The sequence below is a fragment of the Hyaena hyaena genome, unplaced genomic scaffold (genome assembly GCF_003009895.1).
Source record: "Hyaena hyaena isolate Hyena2069 unplaced genomic scaffold, ASM300989v1 scaffold_88, whole genome shotgun sequence".
NCBI classification, from domain to species: Eukaryota; Metazoa; Chordata; class Mammalia; order Carnivora; family Hyaenidae; genus Hyaena; species Hyaena hyaena.
The window spans coordinates 1,735,083-1,752,405 of record NW_024080720.1 but is presented as its reverse complement, the minus strand read 5'-3'; the positions used below and the strand labels follow the sequence as shown (position 1 = coordinate 1,752,405).

Here is a 17,323-nt window from a genome sequence, read left to right as displayed (position 1 = left end):
CGTAGGATCAACCCCCACAGCAGACTCTGTGCTGGGCTTGGAGTTTGCTTTGGATTTTCTCTCGCTCTCTGACTGGAGCCTTCTCCCCCTCCCTTTCTCTCCCCCTCCCCTCCCCCTCCCCTCTCTCTCCCCTCTCTCTCCCCTCTCTCTCCTCTCTCTCCTCTATCCTCTCTCTCTCTCCCCTCCACACACACACACACACAAAGTCTTAGAGATATACATATGTTTTAGATCAGGAATTCTATTGCTAGATAATTATGCTAGTAAAATAATTAGGAGCACCTGGGTGACTTGGTCAGTTGAGCATCTGACTTTGATCTCACGGTTTGTGGGTTCAAGCCCCACATCAGCCTCTGTGCTGACAGCTTAGAGCCTGCTTTGGATTCAGTCTCTCTCCCTCTCTCTCTCTCTCTCTCTCTCTCCCCCCTCCACTCTCTCTCTCCCTCTGTCCCTCAAAAATTAAAAAATGTTAAAAATTTTTTTTAAAAAATCATGAGTATAACTCTATGAATGTTCATCCAAGCATTTATAAAAGCAAAACATTGAAGAGAAAAATAAGTGTGAAATTGTAGAGATTGGTTAAAAATTTTTGGTATCCATATAGCAAAATGGATAAAATAAGATTATAAAGGGATGTTATAAAAGATATTTAATAACTTATACATATGTTCTCAGTATACTGAGTGTGAAGAATGGTTATAAAATAGTTTGTGTAGAGTGGGTCCATCTTAAAAACTGCTGGGCACACACATGCAAGAAATGACTAGAACCACTCTGAATTGGCATATCCACTTTGGAAGCAGTGTGGCATTTTCTAGTAAAATGTGACAGCATGTATCCTCTTTGTCCCATCAGTTTTACTGCTAGATGTATATCCTAAATTTCTCCTATATGTTCCTCCCACATATAGCTATAAGAATATTGCTAGTAACTTGCAAATAGACCCAACCTAGAGGCAACTCAGGTGTCCATCTGCAGTAAAATAGGTACATACATGACAGTGCAGCCATGCAATGGAATGGTACACAACGTTAAAAATTAGCTGTGGTGACACATAATGACGTGAGTGATTCTCACAGTCACATTACTGAGCAAAAGAAATAAGGCAGAAAGAATGCATACAGACAGCTTCGAGGGCCAGCTGGGGGGCGGGTGGGGGTGCAGACATGGGGAGTAGCTGGAGAGCAGGGCAGGAGAAGGTCCCCTGGGACCATGTCGGTGGCTGCCTGCTGCATGTGTGGGGGCAGGTGGCAGCTTCAACCAGTGCATGGGCACTGGTTTCATAGTTCTCCAAAGCACGGGTAATGTGTTGTATATATTCTACCATCTGTATGATAGCTCCCATGATTTAAACAAAGGAGAAAACCAAAGATTGGACCCTGTAGATGGGAGAATAAATTGATAAAGACTGTCTGGACAACAGTCTCTATCAACAGTCAAAATAAATCCATCATTTTATTTAAATTTATTTGTTTATTTTGAGAGAGACAGAGCATGAACAGAGGAGGGCCACAGAGGGGGGGAGGAGAGAGAGAGAGAGAGAGAGAGAGAGAGAGAAAATGAGAATCCCAAGCAGGCTCTGTGTTGTCAGTGCAGAGCCCAATATGGGACTCGAACTCAGAAACTGTGAGATCATGACCTGAACTGAAATCAAGAGTCTCAGATGCTTGCTTAACCAACTGAGCCACCCAGGCACACCAAAGCCATCATTTAAAAAAATTTTTTTAATGTTTTATTTATTTCTGAGAGAAAGAAAGACAGTGTGAGCAGGGGAGGGTCAGAGAGAGAGGGAGATACAGAATCTGAAACAGGCTCCAGGCTCTGAGCTGGCTGTCAGCACAGAGCCCGACACAGGGCTCGAACCCATGAACCGTGAGACCATGACTTGAGCCGAGGTTGGACGCCCAACTGACTGAGCCACCCAGGCACCCCAAAGCCATCATTTTTGTCTTCTAGATGTCCATTCTAGAGAAATCTGTGTGTATGTGCCCACAGAGGTGCATATGAGGGGCTCATTGCAGAATTGTTTGATGGCAAAAAATTAGAGACAGCAAATATGTCTGTTGATCAGGGAGTAGTTAGGTGTATTGTGACATATACATAATGTGTACATTTTCTTTAAAATTTTCTCTATAAGCACCTATTTGTACTTCCAGATAAGATCTTCAAAAATATTGCCATTTTATTAAGACAAAAAAGATCTTTTATTGCTAAGGAAAAAAAAGGCAAGACACAAAATTACATATATTATGTTTCAACAAAAGCCCAACCCTGTGTTTTTGAACATGTATGTGTATCCATAAAAGCACTGAAAACAGGTTTGGAAGAAGATGTGCAGTACTGGCCACAGTGGCCCTCTCTGGGAGGGAGTGGGGGTTCGGACGGGATGGATGTTCACTTTTTACTCCAGTTCTATATTGTTTGAAAATTTTTATAAGGCTGTATTTATGTCTAAAAAGTTTACGTACACTGAAATGTTGATAATAGTTATTGAAGGGGCTATTTTCATCTGTTAGTATACTTTTTAAGTTGAAAAAACATTTTTACAATTTTTTTCATAGACATTGACACACACACACACACACAAACACACACACACACACACACGTGTAGGGAGACCAGTACGATGAAGCCCCCAGTACTCATTATCTGGCTTTCGGAATGGCTGCTTGTTTCATATGTTCCTCTCAAATTTTTCCAAGAGTTTTTAAATCAAATCCTAGGCATCCTATTATGCCATGCATAAATATACCATCATGTATCTCTTATTGACAAGGATTAAATTCAAATTCAGATTCTTTGGCAAGAAAACAGCAGTGCTCTGTCTGTGTCTGTTAGGTCACAGCAGGAAGAGCTTAGAGACTTACTGTCCCACTGGAAATACATACATACAGGTTCACTTACACTGTAAATGTTTTCAGTCATAACAGTCATTTCAGGCATAAATTCATTCACCTAGGAAACTTTTATTAATTGCTTACTCTGTGCTAAGGGTCACTTTGGGTATTGTTAAGAAGGGGAAAAACCCCAGCCTTAAAGTAAAACTGACAGTGGTCCAAAACCGTGGCAACAGGCCAATCTGGGCATTTCTCCCCCTCGCCCCCTCCTCCCTTTCAGCACCTTACCCATGAAAAATTTCAAACATACAGAAAACTGGAAAGAATTACCCAGTAAACACCCCTATATAATCAGGGGACATTTGCATGGTTTAAGAACTAGGTGGTGAGCAGAAGCCAGTAGGAACTTTTTGGTTTTATTTTGGTTTGGTGTGGTTTTTGGTTTTGGGTTTTTTTTTTAAGTTGTTTGTTTGTTTGTTTGTTTGTGGGTTTTTTTTAACAAATAGTTTATTGTCAAATTAGTTTCCACGTAACACCCAGTGCTCATCCCCACGAGTGCCCTCCTCCATGCCCATCCCCCTCTCCCCCCCCACATCTATCAGTCCTCAGTTTTTGTCAGCATTCAAGAGTCTCTCATGGTTTGCCTCTCTCCCTTCCCCCCACCATTTCCCCCCTTCTTCTCCCCCTTGTTCCTCCGTCAAGTTCCTCCTAATCCTCCTATACATGCAAACATATGATATTTGTCCTTCTCTGCCTGTTTTTTTGTTTTTGATGTTTATTTATATTTGAGACATGAGGGGAGAGAGAGAACGAGCGAGCGAGAGAGCATGCATGCAAGCCAGGGAGGGGCAGAGAAAGAAGGAGACAGAATCTGAAGCAGGCTCCAGGCTGGCAACACAGAGCCTGATGTGAGGCTTGAACTCATGAGCCATGATGAGATCATGACCTGAGCTGAAGTCGGACACTTAACCGACTGAGCACCCAGGCGCCCCCAGTAGGAACTATTTGGCTTAGATAAGTGGCTTTTCCTAAGCAGTGTGGTTAGAAGGGAGTTGTTTTTTTAAATGTTTGTTTATTTTTTAAAGGGAGCGGGGGACAAGCAGGGGAATGGGAAGGGGACAGAGGATCCCAAGTGGGCTCTGCACTGTCAGCACAGAGCCCGATGTGGGGCTTGAACTCACAAATGGTGAGATCATGACCTGAGCCAGAGTTGGATGCTTATGACTGAGCCGTCCCAGCACCCCAGAAGGGAGTTTTAAAAAGTCTCTGCAAGTCTTTTTCCCACAAGGAAATTGAACGTTGGGAACTTTGAAGTGATGTGTCCGGGGCTCACCCACACCCTGTGTGTTACAGCAGAGGCATTTGCAGGAAAACTGTGATCTCTGTGCTCATCACATCCCCTCCTTCAGTGGGGGTGCCAGGCGGGGGCCACAGTGGGACGGGGTCCCTTGGAGGCAGCCGGCACCTGCCGGGCAGTGAGGGACAGATGTGCCTCCTGGTGGTGGTGCTGGGCCCCTGCCCTGTGGCCTGACTGTGGCCCAGGAAGGTCCTGGCCAGACCATTCCCTCAATCAGCAAGAGCTGACGCGCTGCTGCGCCTGACACTCCGTCTGCCTGGCCTTTTAATATCCTCCTTCTTGAGATTTCTTTTCTCTCCTGCATTTCGTGTATTTTGTTCTGTCTCCTGGTTCTTGTCCTTATCCTCTGACTAATTATTCCTGGCCTGCCTAAAAACCTCCCACAGCCCCTGGAACCTACGAGACGAGATCTAGCCCCTCCCTGGCGTGATGTCAGAGACCCTGCTCTGTCCCACCTGTGCCCCCCACATGCTCAGAGCCACTTAGAAAGATTTTTTTCTTAATTTTTTTAAACTTTAGAACTTTTCTGGGGGCACCTGAGTGGCTCAATGGGTTGAGCGCCCGGCATCAGCTCAGGTCATGATCTCTTGGTTCACAAGTTCAAGCCCCGCGACCAGCTCTGTGCTGACAGCTGTTTCAGATTCTGTCTCCCTTTCTCTCTGCCCCTCCCCTGCTTGCACTCTGTCTCTCTCTCTCTCAAAAATTAACATTAAAAAAAATTCAGAACTTTTCTGGATAGAAGTCTACTGCCCTCAGAGGGGCTGTTGGGCGACGCGCCTCTCTCTGCAGATCTGCATGGATGACGCTTCATGAGCGGCCCCATGTCACACATGCTGTTTCCCTGGGGCACTTCCTCAGAACACTGTTCTCTGCCTGGAACGCTCTTTTTCTGCATGTGCTTTTGGCCAGTAGTCCGTCCGTCCACACGGAGCACGGGTAGCAGTTCTCGATTCCAGGTGCCTATCTGTCTTTGGTGGTACCCTTGCTGCAGCTCTGACTTGGCTGTATTGAGGGCCTGGTTTGGGCCACCCACACAGGCACCAGCGCCCGGGGCAGCACCAGACCCAGCGGGGCACTGGTCAATGGCCTGGGGCACTTAACGCGTAAATGACCGCCTGCCACCCTGTGTCCACACAAGTGCCTTTCCCCAAACCCTGCGGTGCCTCCCAGCTGCCAGCCTCAGCCCCGTCTCATTCTCCCGTCTCGTGTGCTCTGCTCTGCCCTCAGCTTCTGCCCCACAGCCTTCAAATGTAGGTGTTCTGTGCTCTGGCCTGCCAGGTGTGTCCTTTTCTGCCTCTAAGCCGTCGGGAAGGAGGCCGGTCCCCCGGAGCAGCCTCCCTGCCTTGCTGCGTCTGTGGAAACGCCACCCCCGGGCCAGCGGTCCAGTTCCGGGGCCGAAGCGCTAGATGACACGTTCTCCTCCTTGTGCATCTATGCTCATCCTGTCTTGGTTTTTAACTTTCTCGTTTGTTCTTGTTGTACAGATGCTAGATACCAAAGAAGGTCACGGGTGTGGAGGAAAAAATCATGACCTCCCGTCGTCAAACACAACGGTGTTTCCATTTCCCCACGTGCCGTCTGGACTCCGCCCTCTGCGCAGATGATATTTGACGCGCAGCTTTATATTCTGTGTTATTAGTGATGGTTGTGGCGGTAGAAGCATTTTGCTTTTCTTCTCCTAAATGTATTTTTTCACTGCTTGTCCCCATACTTTTTTGTTTGTTTTAACGTTGCTCTCATTCCTCCCCTTCTTCCCATTTCTGCTGTCAGGTGGCCGCCGTCCCCCTGCCCCCAGCTCAGGCGTGTCTGACCAGGATGGCTGCTCTCCCCCCCACCCCACAGCCTGACTGGCTCTCCACGACATGGGCTTGTCACATTGCATCCTGTGGCCATTGCCTGTTTTCCTCCGACACGGGGTCCATGTGGTTCTCAGGGTCTCCTCCAACACCACCCCCTGCTGCCCCCCCATCTGTACCCCTTCTCTCTCCCCATAAGTGATGTGACACCAAGAGCCACTGAGTGTAGAGCACTGAGCGTGAGGCACACACACCGAGGCCTCTGGTGATTCCCGTAGCAGCCCTGGGACGGCGAGACTGTGTCACCTCCATTTTACAGCCGATGACAAGCATCTCTGAGAGGTTGGGCAGCCCCCAGCTCATCAGTGGTAGATGGCCTTGGCCCGGGTCTCAGTCCTGACATGCCACCGCCTCCCTGTCGGCTGTGACCACTCTCCCGCCTTCTCAGCTGGTGTGGGGCTGCCCTCTCACGGGGTCCCCCCTGCCCTCTGTCCCAGCCTGTGTGGTTGCACTCAGTCCTCTGTCTTTGGGAACGCAGAGATCACTCTCCCTCCCCAATTGTTTCCTCTTCTGAATCCTCTTCTCACTCAAGTCGATACCTGTTGGCCAAAGTCGTGATGGTTTTCAGTTCCCTGCATTCTCCACCGAGACCGTAGCTCCCTGGCGTGTTGTGTGTACAGCACGGGCTGTGGGCCTGGTCACCCCGAAGGTAAAAGCTGTTGGCGATGGGATTCTTCTGAGCAGGGCCTCCTGGTGACCTTCTCTCCCTTCCCAGGGGACGAGCTGCCCGAGGTGGACAACATGGCGGACAGCTGGCTGGGCTCCATCGCCAGAGCCACCATGCAGACCTACTGTGACGTGATCCTGCAGATCCCTGAGCTGACCCCGCACTCCACCAAGCAGCTGGCCACCGACATCGGTGAGTCCCCCCCGCAGGATGGGTGACTGGAGGGACAGCTGAGGCCCAAGGCGTCTGTCGGCCCCGGCTCTCCCGTTGACTTCACCCCTGGGCTTGGCCGCGGAGTGTGTTACAAATGCAAGTTCTCTAGGCCTGGCCCCCAGGGATTCTGGCCTCGTATGTCTGGGTGGAAGGCTGGACATCAGTATTTGGGAAGGTGCCCCTGATGGGCCACCGAGGCTGGGCACCGTCAAGGGGAGCTTCAGGGAGGCAAGTCGAAGTGAGTGGTAACAGACGCGTGTAGTGCTGCCTTGGCTTCTGCTGCTGCATTTACATAATCGCCCAAACCACGGCTGTCAACCACGCCCCAGGCATGCCAGGCGCCGAGCCCTTGTACCCACATCCGGTCCATGTTCACGCTCAGAGCTCCCCTGTGAGGTTGGCGCGTGATGGAGGTCTCCCCTCCATCGTGCTGAATAACGAGGCCACCGGCCCAGCCCCCGGGTCAGACGGCAGGTGTCCGCCTGCTCCCGCTGGGGCCATCCCTGCAGGATGTGGCGCTCTGCGGTTGGGGTGCTGCCGGCTCGTGGTAGGGGAGTCTCCCCAGTGTCCTGGTATCATTCTGCTGACCTGTCTGCTCTTTACCTGAGGCAGCTCTCGGGGTGGCCGGGGGAGGGTGGTAAGAGCCTTGAAGATCCGCTTGCTGGGGACCCAGACAGAGCTTTGACCTGGAGGACCCCAGGGCCAAGCCGCAGAGGAAACAGAAGTGAGTCGTTTTCCTGCGGGTCCCAGAGCCGCGAGCGACAGAGTCAGGCCCGGAATCCCGGCGTCCTGCTTTCACGTCGCCGTCAGCCGTCAGGGTTACAGAGGAGCCGCCAGCCCTCCTCCACGTCCCTGGGCACAGTGTTCAGGGAAGAGGGATGAGGAGACTCGGGGCTCGTAGGTGGTCCCCGTTAGTACAGACAGAAGCACGAGACAGAACCAGTCGCGAGTAGGGAGATGTGGGCATTGCCCGTCTTACTGCTCCCTCCCTGTTCACCTTCCCGAACGCTGTTCCCCACTCGGCAGTGACGGAGCTTCTGTTACGTGCCGGCCACAGGGCGTGGGGCTTTAGAGCGTCCCTCGGGGCCAGGCTGGTGGGGCCGGTGTGGAGGCTGCCAGGCCGTAGCCCCATAGAGAGCAGAGGTGTCTGCGGCCGCCTTAAAGATAGATTGAGCGTCAAAACAAAACCCCAAAGCACTCTCCTGGCCAAACAGAAATGTCACGGGAGACGTGGGCTGCCACCCTGCAGCTCCCAGTAGAGTGAGGCTCAGTTGTGGATGAACTTGTGCGGCGACGGGGACCCGGCTGGTGGCCGGCGCCCTCCCTGGGAAGCAGCCCATCCCGGGCTGGACGTGAGCCAGCCAGCTGGGGCCGGCGGGGCGGGGCAGGCGGCTCCCGCGGGCGCCGGGCCTCCGGAGGACACGAGGGCAGGTGCGAGAAGAGATTCTCCCCGTGGTGGACAGCGGTCGCCCGGCGTCTCCAGGGCCTGTCGGGTCTGCAGGGGAACCGAGAACGTTGTTCCCAGCTTTCCTCGGGTCCGGGCTGTGGCTGCCCAGGAAGGCGGAGGTCGGGGCAGCACGGTTACCCCCGTGACACATGCTTCCATGGCCTTTGTCCCATCTCATCCTCTCGACCACACGGCATCGACGGAAGGAAGCAGAGAAGCAGCGAGAAAGGACTTCACTGAGCTCACCCGAACCTGGAAACAGTCTTCTCCCTTCCCCGCTCTGCCATTGTTGGTTAGAGTCATGGGGCTGCTTTGTAGGAGGACAGGGTCCTCAAACCACCTCGTGGAGACTCTCACTGACGTGGTCTGGGTGGGCTCGGGAATGTGTCTTCAACTGGTACCCCAGGGGGTTAGAGTGGGAACCGCAGTGCTCCGGGCCACCGCCTCAGGCACCGATGGTGATTTTGTGGTGTGTCCTCTGACTCCTCGGGTTCTCCATGTGGTCAGTGGGGTCCCCTGGGGGGTGTGGCCAGTAAGTCACAGGAGTCCCAGTAGAGAGCTTTGGGTGAGGTCAGCTGGCCCGGCTGGAGAGCTGAGCGTGTGGTCGGGTGGTGGGGACGCTGTGGGGTTGGCTAGTCCTTTATTCAGGTAGAATTCCTGGACTCAGGCCAAGTTCACGGTAGGTTTAATCCTCATGGGAAAACCCTCAGAGTAAAGGACTGGCCGGTGGGGGCAGAGTGGACACCCAGCACCTCGGGGGTTTTGGGGCGGGCATCTCTGTTCCTGCCTCAGGAAGGCCTTTAGGGCCCTGGCCCACGCGGCGCTGGGTGCTCAGCTGCGCCTGTCTGCCCCTCCTCCCCCACAGACTACCTGATCAACGTGATGGACGCCCTGGGCCTGCAGCCGTCCCGCCCTCTGCAGAGCATCGGGACTCTCCTGAAGAGCAGACCCGAGGACTACAGGCAGCTCAGCAAAGGCCTGCCCCGTCGCCTCGCCGCCACGGTGGCTGCCATGCGGGGCGTGGAGTACTGACCCCCGCCCGGGCACCCGGTCGAGAAGAGGCACAGGCCTGGGGTCCTGGGGTCACAGCAACTTCCGGGATGGAGTTTGCTTAAAAAATCTGCCCGGTATTGGGCAGTATTTGTCTTTAAAGGCACGGTTCATTTGTATAATCAAAAAAAAAAAAATAGGTTGTAATTAGAGGTATATTATTTATCAGAGCGGGGTTTTTGGATGATTTTCTAAAAGAGCCTGTCTTGAAAAGGGAATTGATAAATACTGTGAAAAGAAAGCCATTTTCTTTCCTTTCCTCTGTGAATATCGGGGTGCCCCGCCTATGCCGTGCTCCAGGCACTGCGACCCGGCCAGGAAGGAGGGGGAGAAGCACAAAGAAGATGATGTCAGACCGTGGTGCCAGGGAAGTAGAGCGCATCTGGGCAAGGGCAGCCCCCACACCGACAGGGCAGACGCGTGTATGGCAATGAGGGACCCTGGTGGGCCAGGCCCCGGGGGCACATCCAAGGTCAGTGGCCTGGAAATAGAAAGTTGGGTCAGAGGGGTGGTGGGGGCCAGACCACAGGCTGGCCTGCAGGCCGTGGTGAGGACTCAGGCTTTTGCTTTGTCCTGTTTTAAAACTCTTAGGATCGTGTGGATTTTTTATCAGGATTTTTGCCAATAGCTTCTGTGTCTGTTAAGACTGTAATTGGCCACAAATAACAGAGTAATGTAATTTGAGTGACTTTAGCAAATAGGAATTGATTTCTCACACGGTGGTGGCTGTGGGGACTGACTCGGTGGCTGGATGGAGTCAGGACCAGGACCAGCCTCCCGGTGACTGTTCCTCGTGTGCTGGCAGCCTCCTCCGGGTGGGCCGACTCCTGCAGCTGCAGGCATCACACCGGCATTCTGGGAGGGCGAAGGCAGAGGGCGTGGTCCCTCTCACTGTGGAGGCAAAGGCCCCCCCAGGGGCCCCCGCGACTTGCTTCTTGGTCCCCAGGCATCCCCCCGGCTGCAGGTGAGGCTGGGAACGGCCTCCTGCCCGAGTTTCTCAGCCTCTCTCACGCCTCTGCACGGCCTCCGAGGTGGCGAGTATCCCCGCTGTCTTAACAGCCAAAGGAACTGGGCGGGAGAGGTGTAAGGGGCTGGGCTCTGCAGTGCTGACCACGCAGCAGGCGGCACCACCTCGCCCCCGCCGCACCCCTGCTCGGCCAGCCCCCTGGAGCAACGCCGCCCCACTCCGCCCTCATGAACCGGCCCCTCCAGGCTGCCGGGGCCAGCGTCGCACTGGCTCCATCATCCAGGGGCTCCTGCACGCTCTGTCCTCACATGCCCAGAACCAGTTTTGCTGGCCCCGAGAGAACCGTGAGCCCGCACCAACAAAAATATTTTGGTTTCTCATGTGGTGGATCACAGACTGTCCCTGGCAGGGACCGAGCCTGGCTCCTGCCTTGAAGAAGCGAGAGCAGGAAGCCTGGAAGGGGAAGCGTGCTGGGGAAAGTAGAAACCTCGCTGGGGTGACCTCTGCGCCAGTATCTGTGAGAGCCGCTTGATTCCTGGCTTTGCCACCTCCCAACCTTGTGACCTTGGGGAAGTCACGTCAAGTCTCTGAGCCTCGTTTCCTAATGTGAAAAATGGGAGCCACGGCGGTCCCTAATCCAGCATTATTTGAAGAGCCACTGAGATACAGCAGAAGCGAAGCACGCGGCAAGCGCACAGTGAATGTTAATTTCGTAGTCTCCGGTGTCTGTAACCTACCCTCCCTTCTGGGGTAGGGGAATTACGAATGCTATTTTCTGGGCACCTTGGATCCCGCCAGCCTAATTTTTCAGCCCTGAAAGGCTCTGATGGCCCCAGGGTGGGAACAGGACAGAGCTCCTCTCCTCCAGATCTGGAGGGATGAGGGGAACCCGCCTGCCTGCCTCAGAGCCTGCTTCAGAGACGGGGCATCATCCATCTTCACCCCGGCCCCCAGGGCTCCCCTGAGCACAGGGATGGCAACCACTGCCCACTGTTGGCCTGGCCCTGCTCTGACATGTCCACGCAGAGCTCTGAGGGCAGGGAGCACCCTTCCCACATCTGCTGCAAAACTTCCTGAACAGAACCTCTCAGTTCAGGAGGAGTATGTGGCACAGGCCGATCCAATGGCCTTCATTCTCGGGGCCTTTCCTGGGACACTGTGCAAGAAAGGGGAGCTGTCTTCCCACTGAAGTTGCTCAGCGGACAGAATGGAGCCTGGAACCTGTTGGGGGAAGAGCAGCACACGGAGAGAATCTATTTGAGAGGGACGTCAACACAGAGGACAATAAAGCCAGGAGCTGGAGAAACAAATCACCAGATCTAGGTGAACCCCTGGATACAGCCATGCCTGAGATCCCTGGACTCTTATTACAAGAACCAATGGATTTCCTTTCTTAGCTTAAGTCAGCTCACATTAATGTGACCAGAGAGCTGGCAAAAGGAGGTCAATCATAGTCAGTGCTCTGCCTGCCCCACAGTATCGGATGAGGTAGTAAGGACGGAAGCCCCGGGTGGCCTGTAAGGGACGGGCGGCATTCTTATGACCACTGGCAGCAAGAGGAGGAGGCTGGAGTTTTACCTTTGTCCCTAACTGGAAGAGTGATCTCGGGCATCTGACTTCGCCTCCCTGAGTCTCAATTTGCTTACCTGTAAGATGGGATGCTAATACTTCTTGGTGGTTATGAGAATTAAATGGAGTAAGACGTACAAAACACTTGGCCTGGCGCCTAGCCTGTGGTAAGTGTCTGATACAATGTAGCCATTATTTGATGCCAACAACAAATAACAGTGAGTGTGGCGACAACTCTCCCTAATGATGAAGGCAGTAGTCTTAGGAGTAAATGTGGTGACCGCCAAGGACTGCGACTCCAGCCTGCAGACTCGCCTGGCCCCGAGCTGGGAACCTGTTTTCCTCTTGGCCCTCTGCACAGTCCCTGACGTTGCTGCCTTTGGCCACAGTGGCACCAAGTCTGTGGCACCTCCTTCCCCCACAGGTGCCACTGTGGGCACTTAACGGGAGGCCGGCTCGTCTGCTGCTCCAGCCCAGCAGGGCTGGGCCCTCAGATGCCCAGGCTCTAAAGTCAGGGCTCCTTCGTGCCTGGGGCTGATAGGTGGTCCGCCGTCGGCACCTGACAGACCCTGTTCTTCTCTGGCAACAACTCCTGCTCTCTCTGGGGAGAGCCATCAGGGTTCCCGTATGTAGCAATTAAAAATACAAGATGCTCAGTTAAATTTGAATTTCAAAAAAATAATGATTAACATGCCCCAAATATTACATGGATTTACTTGTACTAAAATATTTTGTTGTTGAGGAGCCTGGGTGGCTCAGTTGGCTGAGCATTGGGGTCTTGATCTTGGCTCCAGTCGTGATTTCATGATTCATGAGTTTGAGCCCTTCATGGGGCACTGTGCCGATAGTGCGGAGCCTGTTTGTAATTCTCTCTATTCCTCTCCTACTAAGTAAGCTTAAAAAAATTAATTTATGTATCTGAAATTCATACATAACTTGGCAGCCTGTATTTTATCTGGCAGTCCTTGGAGCCATGACCCCCCACCACCATAGGACCATGTGATTCTGCTGGGGGCACCTGACCAATCCAAGCAGCCTGTCCAGCTGCTCACACTGATTGGTTCAGAGACAGGCACGTGACCCAGTGACCAGTGACAGTCCGCCCGGGGAACTTGCTGAGACAACTGGAAAGAAGGTACTGCCTCCTGTTTGGGGAGCTCGGGAGTCCGGGGTTGCAGACAGGCTGTCTTGCTGTGATGTGAGGAGAGCCTGCCTGGGAAAGCAGAGGCACCCGAGACATCATTTGAGCTGCTTGAGTATTACCCTCTCCCGCTCTGTCCCCGCCATACACACAAGTATGGTGGATGGCATGGAAAAAGTCATCAAGTCCACTGCCTCAGGGACAGCCCGAAAGGAACCTTAAAAATCACCTGCTTGGGGGCCTTCCCTTGGCCAGATCCTTGCTTCCAAGCCAGTATGGGTGTGTCAGGGCATCTGGAGTGCCCAGTCCAATAAAAAAACGAAGCTCAGTTCTGTTTTCTACTTTTATTTTCTAGAACATAACATGTGCCACCTGGCAGCAGGCCCCCCCCGCCCCGCCCCTGGTCCTGATGCTCTTCCTGCTGTGCCCAACTGCTGCCCCCACTCAGCCCGTTGGCAGAGCTCAGCCCAGCACGGAAAAGACTGCTAGGTCTGGGGACAGACCCCCAGCATGCCCGCCTGTGTGTCTCTGGAGCGGACGGTGACTGGCACCAGGAGGAAACCAGCGTGTCTGCAGGGGAGGGTGTGCCAGGGTCTCCAGAGCCTGGCTGGGGACGTCCCAGCCAAAGATCAGGCCAGGATGGAGGTAAGGCAGGAACCGAATGAGTACACATTTCCCGTATCTGAACCAGCACCGTGACCCAGGAGCCGCTGGTCTCTCTGTAGAGGGACACAGACTCTGGCTTCAGAGACCCATCGTTCTCGCCCTCTGGGGAGAGCACTGCAAAGTGAAGCCTTGGGCAGTGATCTTGGCTTCTCGGATCTGACTTCTGGGCTCCCTGGGTCTAGATGGCATCGCCCTCACTGTCCGACTCGATGACATCCAGTGGCTGCAGACGGAGGGAGTCGTAGTTGGGGGGTGGGGTGCCCGGGATGGGCAGGGTCTGTTCACCGGCATAGGTCCCGGGGTCAGGGCCCGGCCTGGCCACGTCGGGCTGGAAGCCGAAGTTGGTGTGAGCCTCCACCAGCTCAGCCACGGTGGGCGGCGGGCCGGCATAGCGAGCCTGGGCCCGCCTCTGCCGCAGGCTCTTGGCCAAGGCCACCAGCTTGATGATGGTGATCCACACGAAGTCGATGAGGATCTCTCCAAACTCGATGAGGCACAGCACCGAGCCCCCCATCCAGAAGCCAAACTGGCCACCCAGGTTTGAGAGCAGCCAAACGATCTATGGAGAGCAGGGGGCTGAGAGGCTGGCAGGCCTGGGGGTCAGGCCACAAATTCCTGCCTTGAGCCCCGCCTCCCGGGTTCCTGTGAGGTGGGCCCTCGGCTGGGAAGGGGGATGGGGTGACCATGTCAGCCCAGGGGAAACCACTTGTACCTCCTTTAGGGACTCTATTTCCCCTGTTGGGCTCGGATGTCAGGAGCCCCCAGACTCACGTTATTGGCTGCGGACTCCTCAATGGTGCGATAGTTGAATTCTTGGAAGTAGATGTTAAGCTTGACAATTCCCTTCCTGTAAGAGCAATAAGAAGGGCTGGTGACCCCTCCCCAAGACACACCGACACGCTCACAGGAAAGGCAGCCGGGGCCCCCGGTCCTCTGGCTGGAGCTTCTCACATGTCCACTGCCATGAACAGTGAGGTCCAAGCAGAAGCCCAAAGTGCTGCCCTTCCTGGCCCCTGTGGGCCCCAGACCGGTCTGGGCTCCCCTCTCCCACCCCCGGGCACCCAGCCCATACACAGGCTCTGTACAGAGTCCTAAGCCTTGTTCCTTCATCAGGGCACCCGGGGCACAGAAAGTTGCTCAAGTGTGCTTCCCCTTTACACCTGGTAGTTCTCGGAAGAGCTATGCTGTCTCGTACCTCCAGGCTTCTGCCTCGACATCTCTGCCTCTTACTTGTCTGAGCAGCTCCTGCTTCTCCTCGGAGAGCTGGCTCAAGTGTCCCCTCCCTTCTCCCAGGCAGACAGCTCCTTCCCTGCTGTGCTCCCAAAGGGAGGGTCTTGTATAGACTCTCATCAGCAGAAGCCCTGCTGGCATACTGTCCTCTAGACTGGAGCTCCCTGACGGTGTGATCTGTGTTTGCATTTGATGGATGGGAAGATGGAGGAGTGGATGGAGGATAATAGGGGGATGAATGATGGGTGGGTGGGTGACGAGTGGATGGATGGGAGGTTGAGTGGGTGGGTGGATGGATGGGGGGTGGATTGCTAAGTGGATAGAGGGATAGGTAGAATTCTGGAAGGACGGATGGGTGGGATGGATAGATGGGTGGGTAGAAGGATGGATGAAGGACGGGTGGATGAGCAGGTGACATATGGAGAAATAGGCTCGCCTTTGGGAAGGGGTAGACTCTGAGTCCCACTGGCTGGTCTCCCTCTCATTTCCAGTGCTGCCCCCTTCAGGCTTCCTCCTGGGTCTGACCAGTGTGAGAAGGTGTCTGAGTATCTGCTGTATATCCAACCCCCTCCGCTGAGGTTCTGGTTCCTCCTGTTTTCTGCATTCCCCAGCCCCTAAGACTCTAACTTAAGCTCACCTGCTCAAGGTGATATTAGTGCTTTGGTCCCGCTCCTGAGACAAGACATGGAAAATCCAATCCTGGAATCCAAGAAAACAGCTGAAAAAAATGGCACCTGCAGCCTCCCGTCCCAATCATAGGCCCATGGGGGAGGCAGGCCACAGCCCGGTAGCTTCCCGAAGCCCCCGGGACCATGTGCCGGCCTTGGGAGGAGGTAGGTAAGAGTAGTGCCCACCGCGGCGGCTGCTATGGGGAGAAGGCACGCTCTGGTCCCCAGTCTTCCCCCAGAGGCCCGGCCACCCTGCGCCAGCTCTCTCCCTCCTCTGCCCTCACATCTGCTGTTCCTCTGCCAGGATCCTCCTCCCCAGCCCTGCCTCACATGTTACGTGTGCAGGGAGCTCTTCCTGACCACTCTGTCTACCGCGGTTTCCCCTGGTTACTCTCCAGTCATCCTGTTTACTTCCTACCCTTGTCACCCTGTGAAGTGACCTAACATCTACATATTGTCTCTCTCCCACCAGAATGTAAGCTCCGTAAGAGCAACAGACTGTGCCGGTCTCGTTCACTGCTGTGTCGCCAGCACAGCGCTTTTGGGAGACACTAGTGGAGGGACAAAGAGCCCACAGGCCTATGCCCAGACCTGTCCCTAGCCCAAAGGTGGGTGGCCCGGAGCTTGGCCACTCCACCAACTCACCTCAGAAGCCTCTGAGGGCCAGTCAGCCATGGAGATGGTCATCTTGTACTGGGTGTCACTGGGAGAGAGAAGGCAGCCCTGTTGCGGTCCCTGCCAGCACCGCCCCGCCCCACAGTCTCCTCCCGCCCACCCTCCCCCGCCCCGCCTCTGTGCCCACCCCCACCAGCAGCCGCACTCACTTGCAGGACTCCTTACACATGTTGATACAGGTCTCCCTCTGGGCCACGCTCATGCGTAGGTGTGAGTAACAGTAAGCTGAGCAGGGTGGGTTGGGGGTGAGAGACTTAGAGTGGGGGGTTTCTAGACATTTTCCTCTCCTCCTCTGAGCCCAGGGCTGCCCCCTACCCCCTGGCCATGGCTACCCAGGAGGGGGAGTCGTCTCTGTGGAGGGTCACCCCTTCCCACCCTGCTCCATGTCCAGGTAGTTTTGCCCCAGCCTGGCCCCGGGGTAGGGGGCCTCTCCCCAGATATCCCACACTCAGCTCAGTAGGAGCCGAGCAGCTTTGCTCTGCTGGTCGTCCCCATTCCAGGCTGGGCAGTGGTCATGGGGTCATGCGTGAAGGGATGGTGGCTGGAAAGGATAGTTTCCCCCTCTTGTCTACATGTATTGTTGGTTTTAGGTGGTGGGACTCTCTCTGCCGCTGACAACATCCATCATGTTTGGACTCCAGGCCACCATGGCCCCAGGCCTGGACTCCAGCTCAGAGTGAGCAAGAACAGCTTCCTCCTCCTCTTGTGACTTCGGGCCTCAAAGCCTTGGAGGCCACCTCGGTGTCCCCTCCCTCCCAGCCCCCCACAGAGACACCCGATGAGCCCACAGACACAGACACACATGCTGAGGCTGGTACATGTGGCCTTGTGGGTGCACACTCGAGCGCACACACTGCGGGCATGCAAACCAACGCGCACGGATGCAAACACGGAAGCAACCCAGGCCCGTGCGTGAACACGTGTGTGGACAGCACTGCAGCCCCAAGTGCCCCCGTGTCCTCTCCCGCATGCATGTGAAA

General features: G+C 54.6%; 2 protein-coding genes and 1 long non-coding RNA gene across 4 annotated transcripts in view; 2 read left to right on the top strand and 1 right to left on the bottom strand.

The window, feature by feature from the left end:
• Positions 1-13,432, top strand: part of COG7 (component of oligomeric golgi complex 7) — an 88,703-nt gene extending 75,271 nt beyond the window's left edge. The window contains exons 16-18 of one of the 2 annotated variants that reach the window (XR_005528768.1): positions 6,766-6,909; positions 9,243-9,899; positions 12,926-13,432. Coding sequence is in view for 1 of the 2 variants with exons in the window: in XM_039234382.1 (XP_039090313.1) it covers positions 6,766-6,909; positions 9,243-9,409 (311 nt within the window). In the remaining variant the exon portion in view is untranslated. Of the gene's footprint in view, positions 1-6,765; positions 6,910-9,242; positions 12,106-12,925 lie in introns of those variants that run through there. The other variant, XM_039234382.1, reaches the window with a different exon arrangement.
• A 36-nt stretch (positions 13,433-13,468) lies between these two features.
• SCNN1B (sodium channel epithelial 1 subunit beta) overlaps positions 13,469-17,323 on the bottom strand; it is a 65,723-nt gene continuing 61,868 nt past the window's right edge. The window contains exons 9-13 of the mRNA XM_039234383.1: positions 16,493-16,568; positions 16,314-16,371; positions 15,638-15,699; positions 14,542-14,617; positions 13,469-14,329 (exon numbers count right to left, since the gene is read on the bottom strand). Of these exons, the coding sequence (XP_039090314.1) occupies positions 13,949-14,329; positions 14,542-14,617; positions 15,638-15,699; positions 16,314-16,371; positions 16,493-16,568 (653 nt within the window). The 3' untranslated portion in view covers positions 13,469-13,948. The remainder of the gene's footprint in view (positions 14,330-14,541; positions 14,618-15,637; positions 15,700-16,313; positions 16,372-16,492; positions 16,569-17,323) is intronic.
• LOC120233249 lies at positions 15,695-17,061 on the top strand. Its single transcript, XR_005528769.1, has 3 exons — positions 15,695-15,833; positions 16,646-16,734; positions 16,934-17,061. It is a non-coding gene; the product is annotated as an uncharacterized LOC120233249 (long non-coding RNA).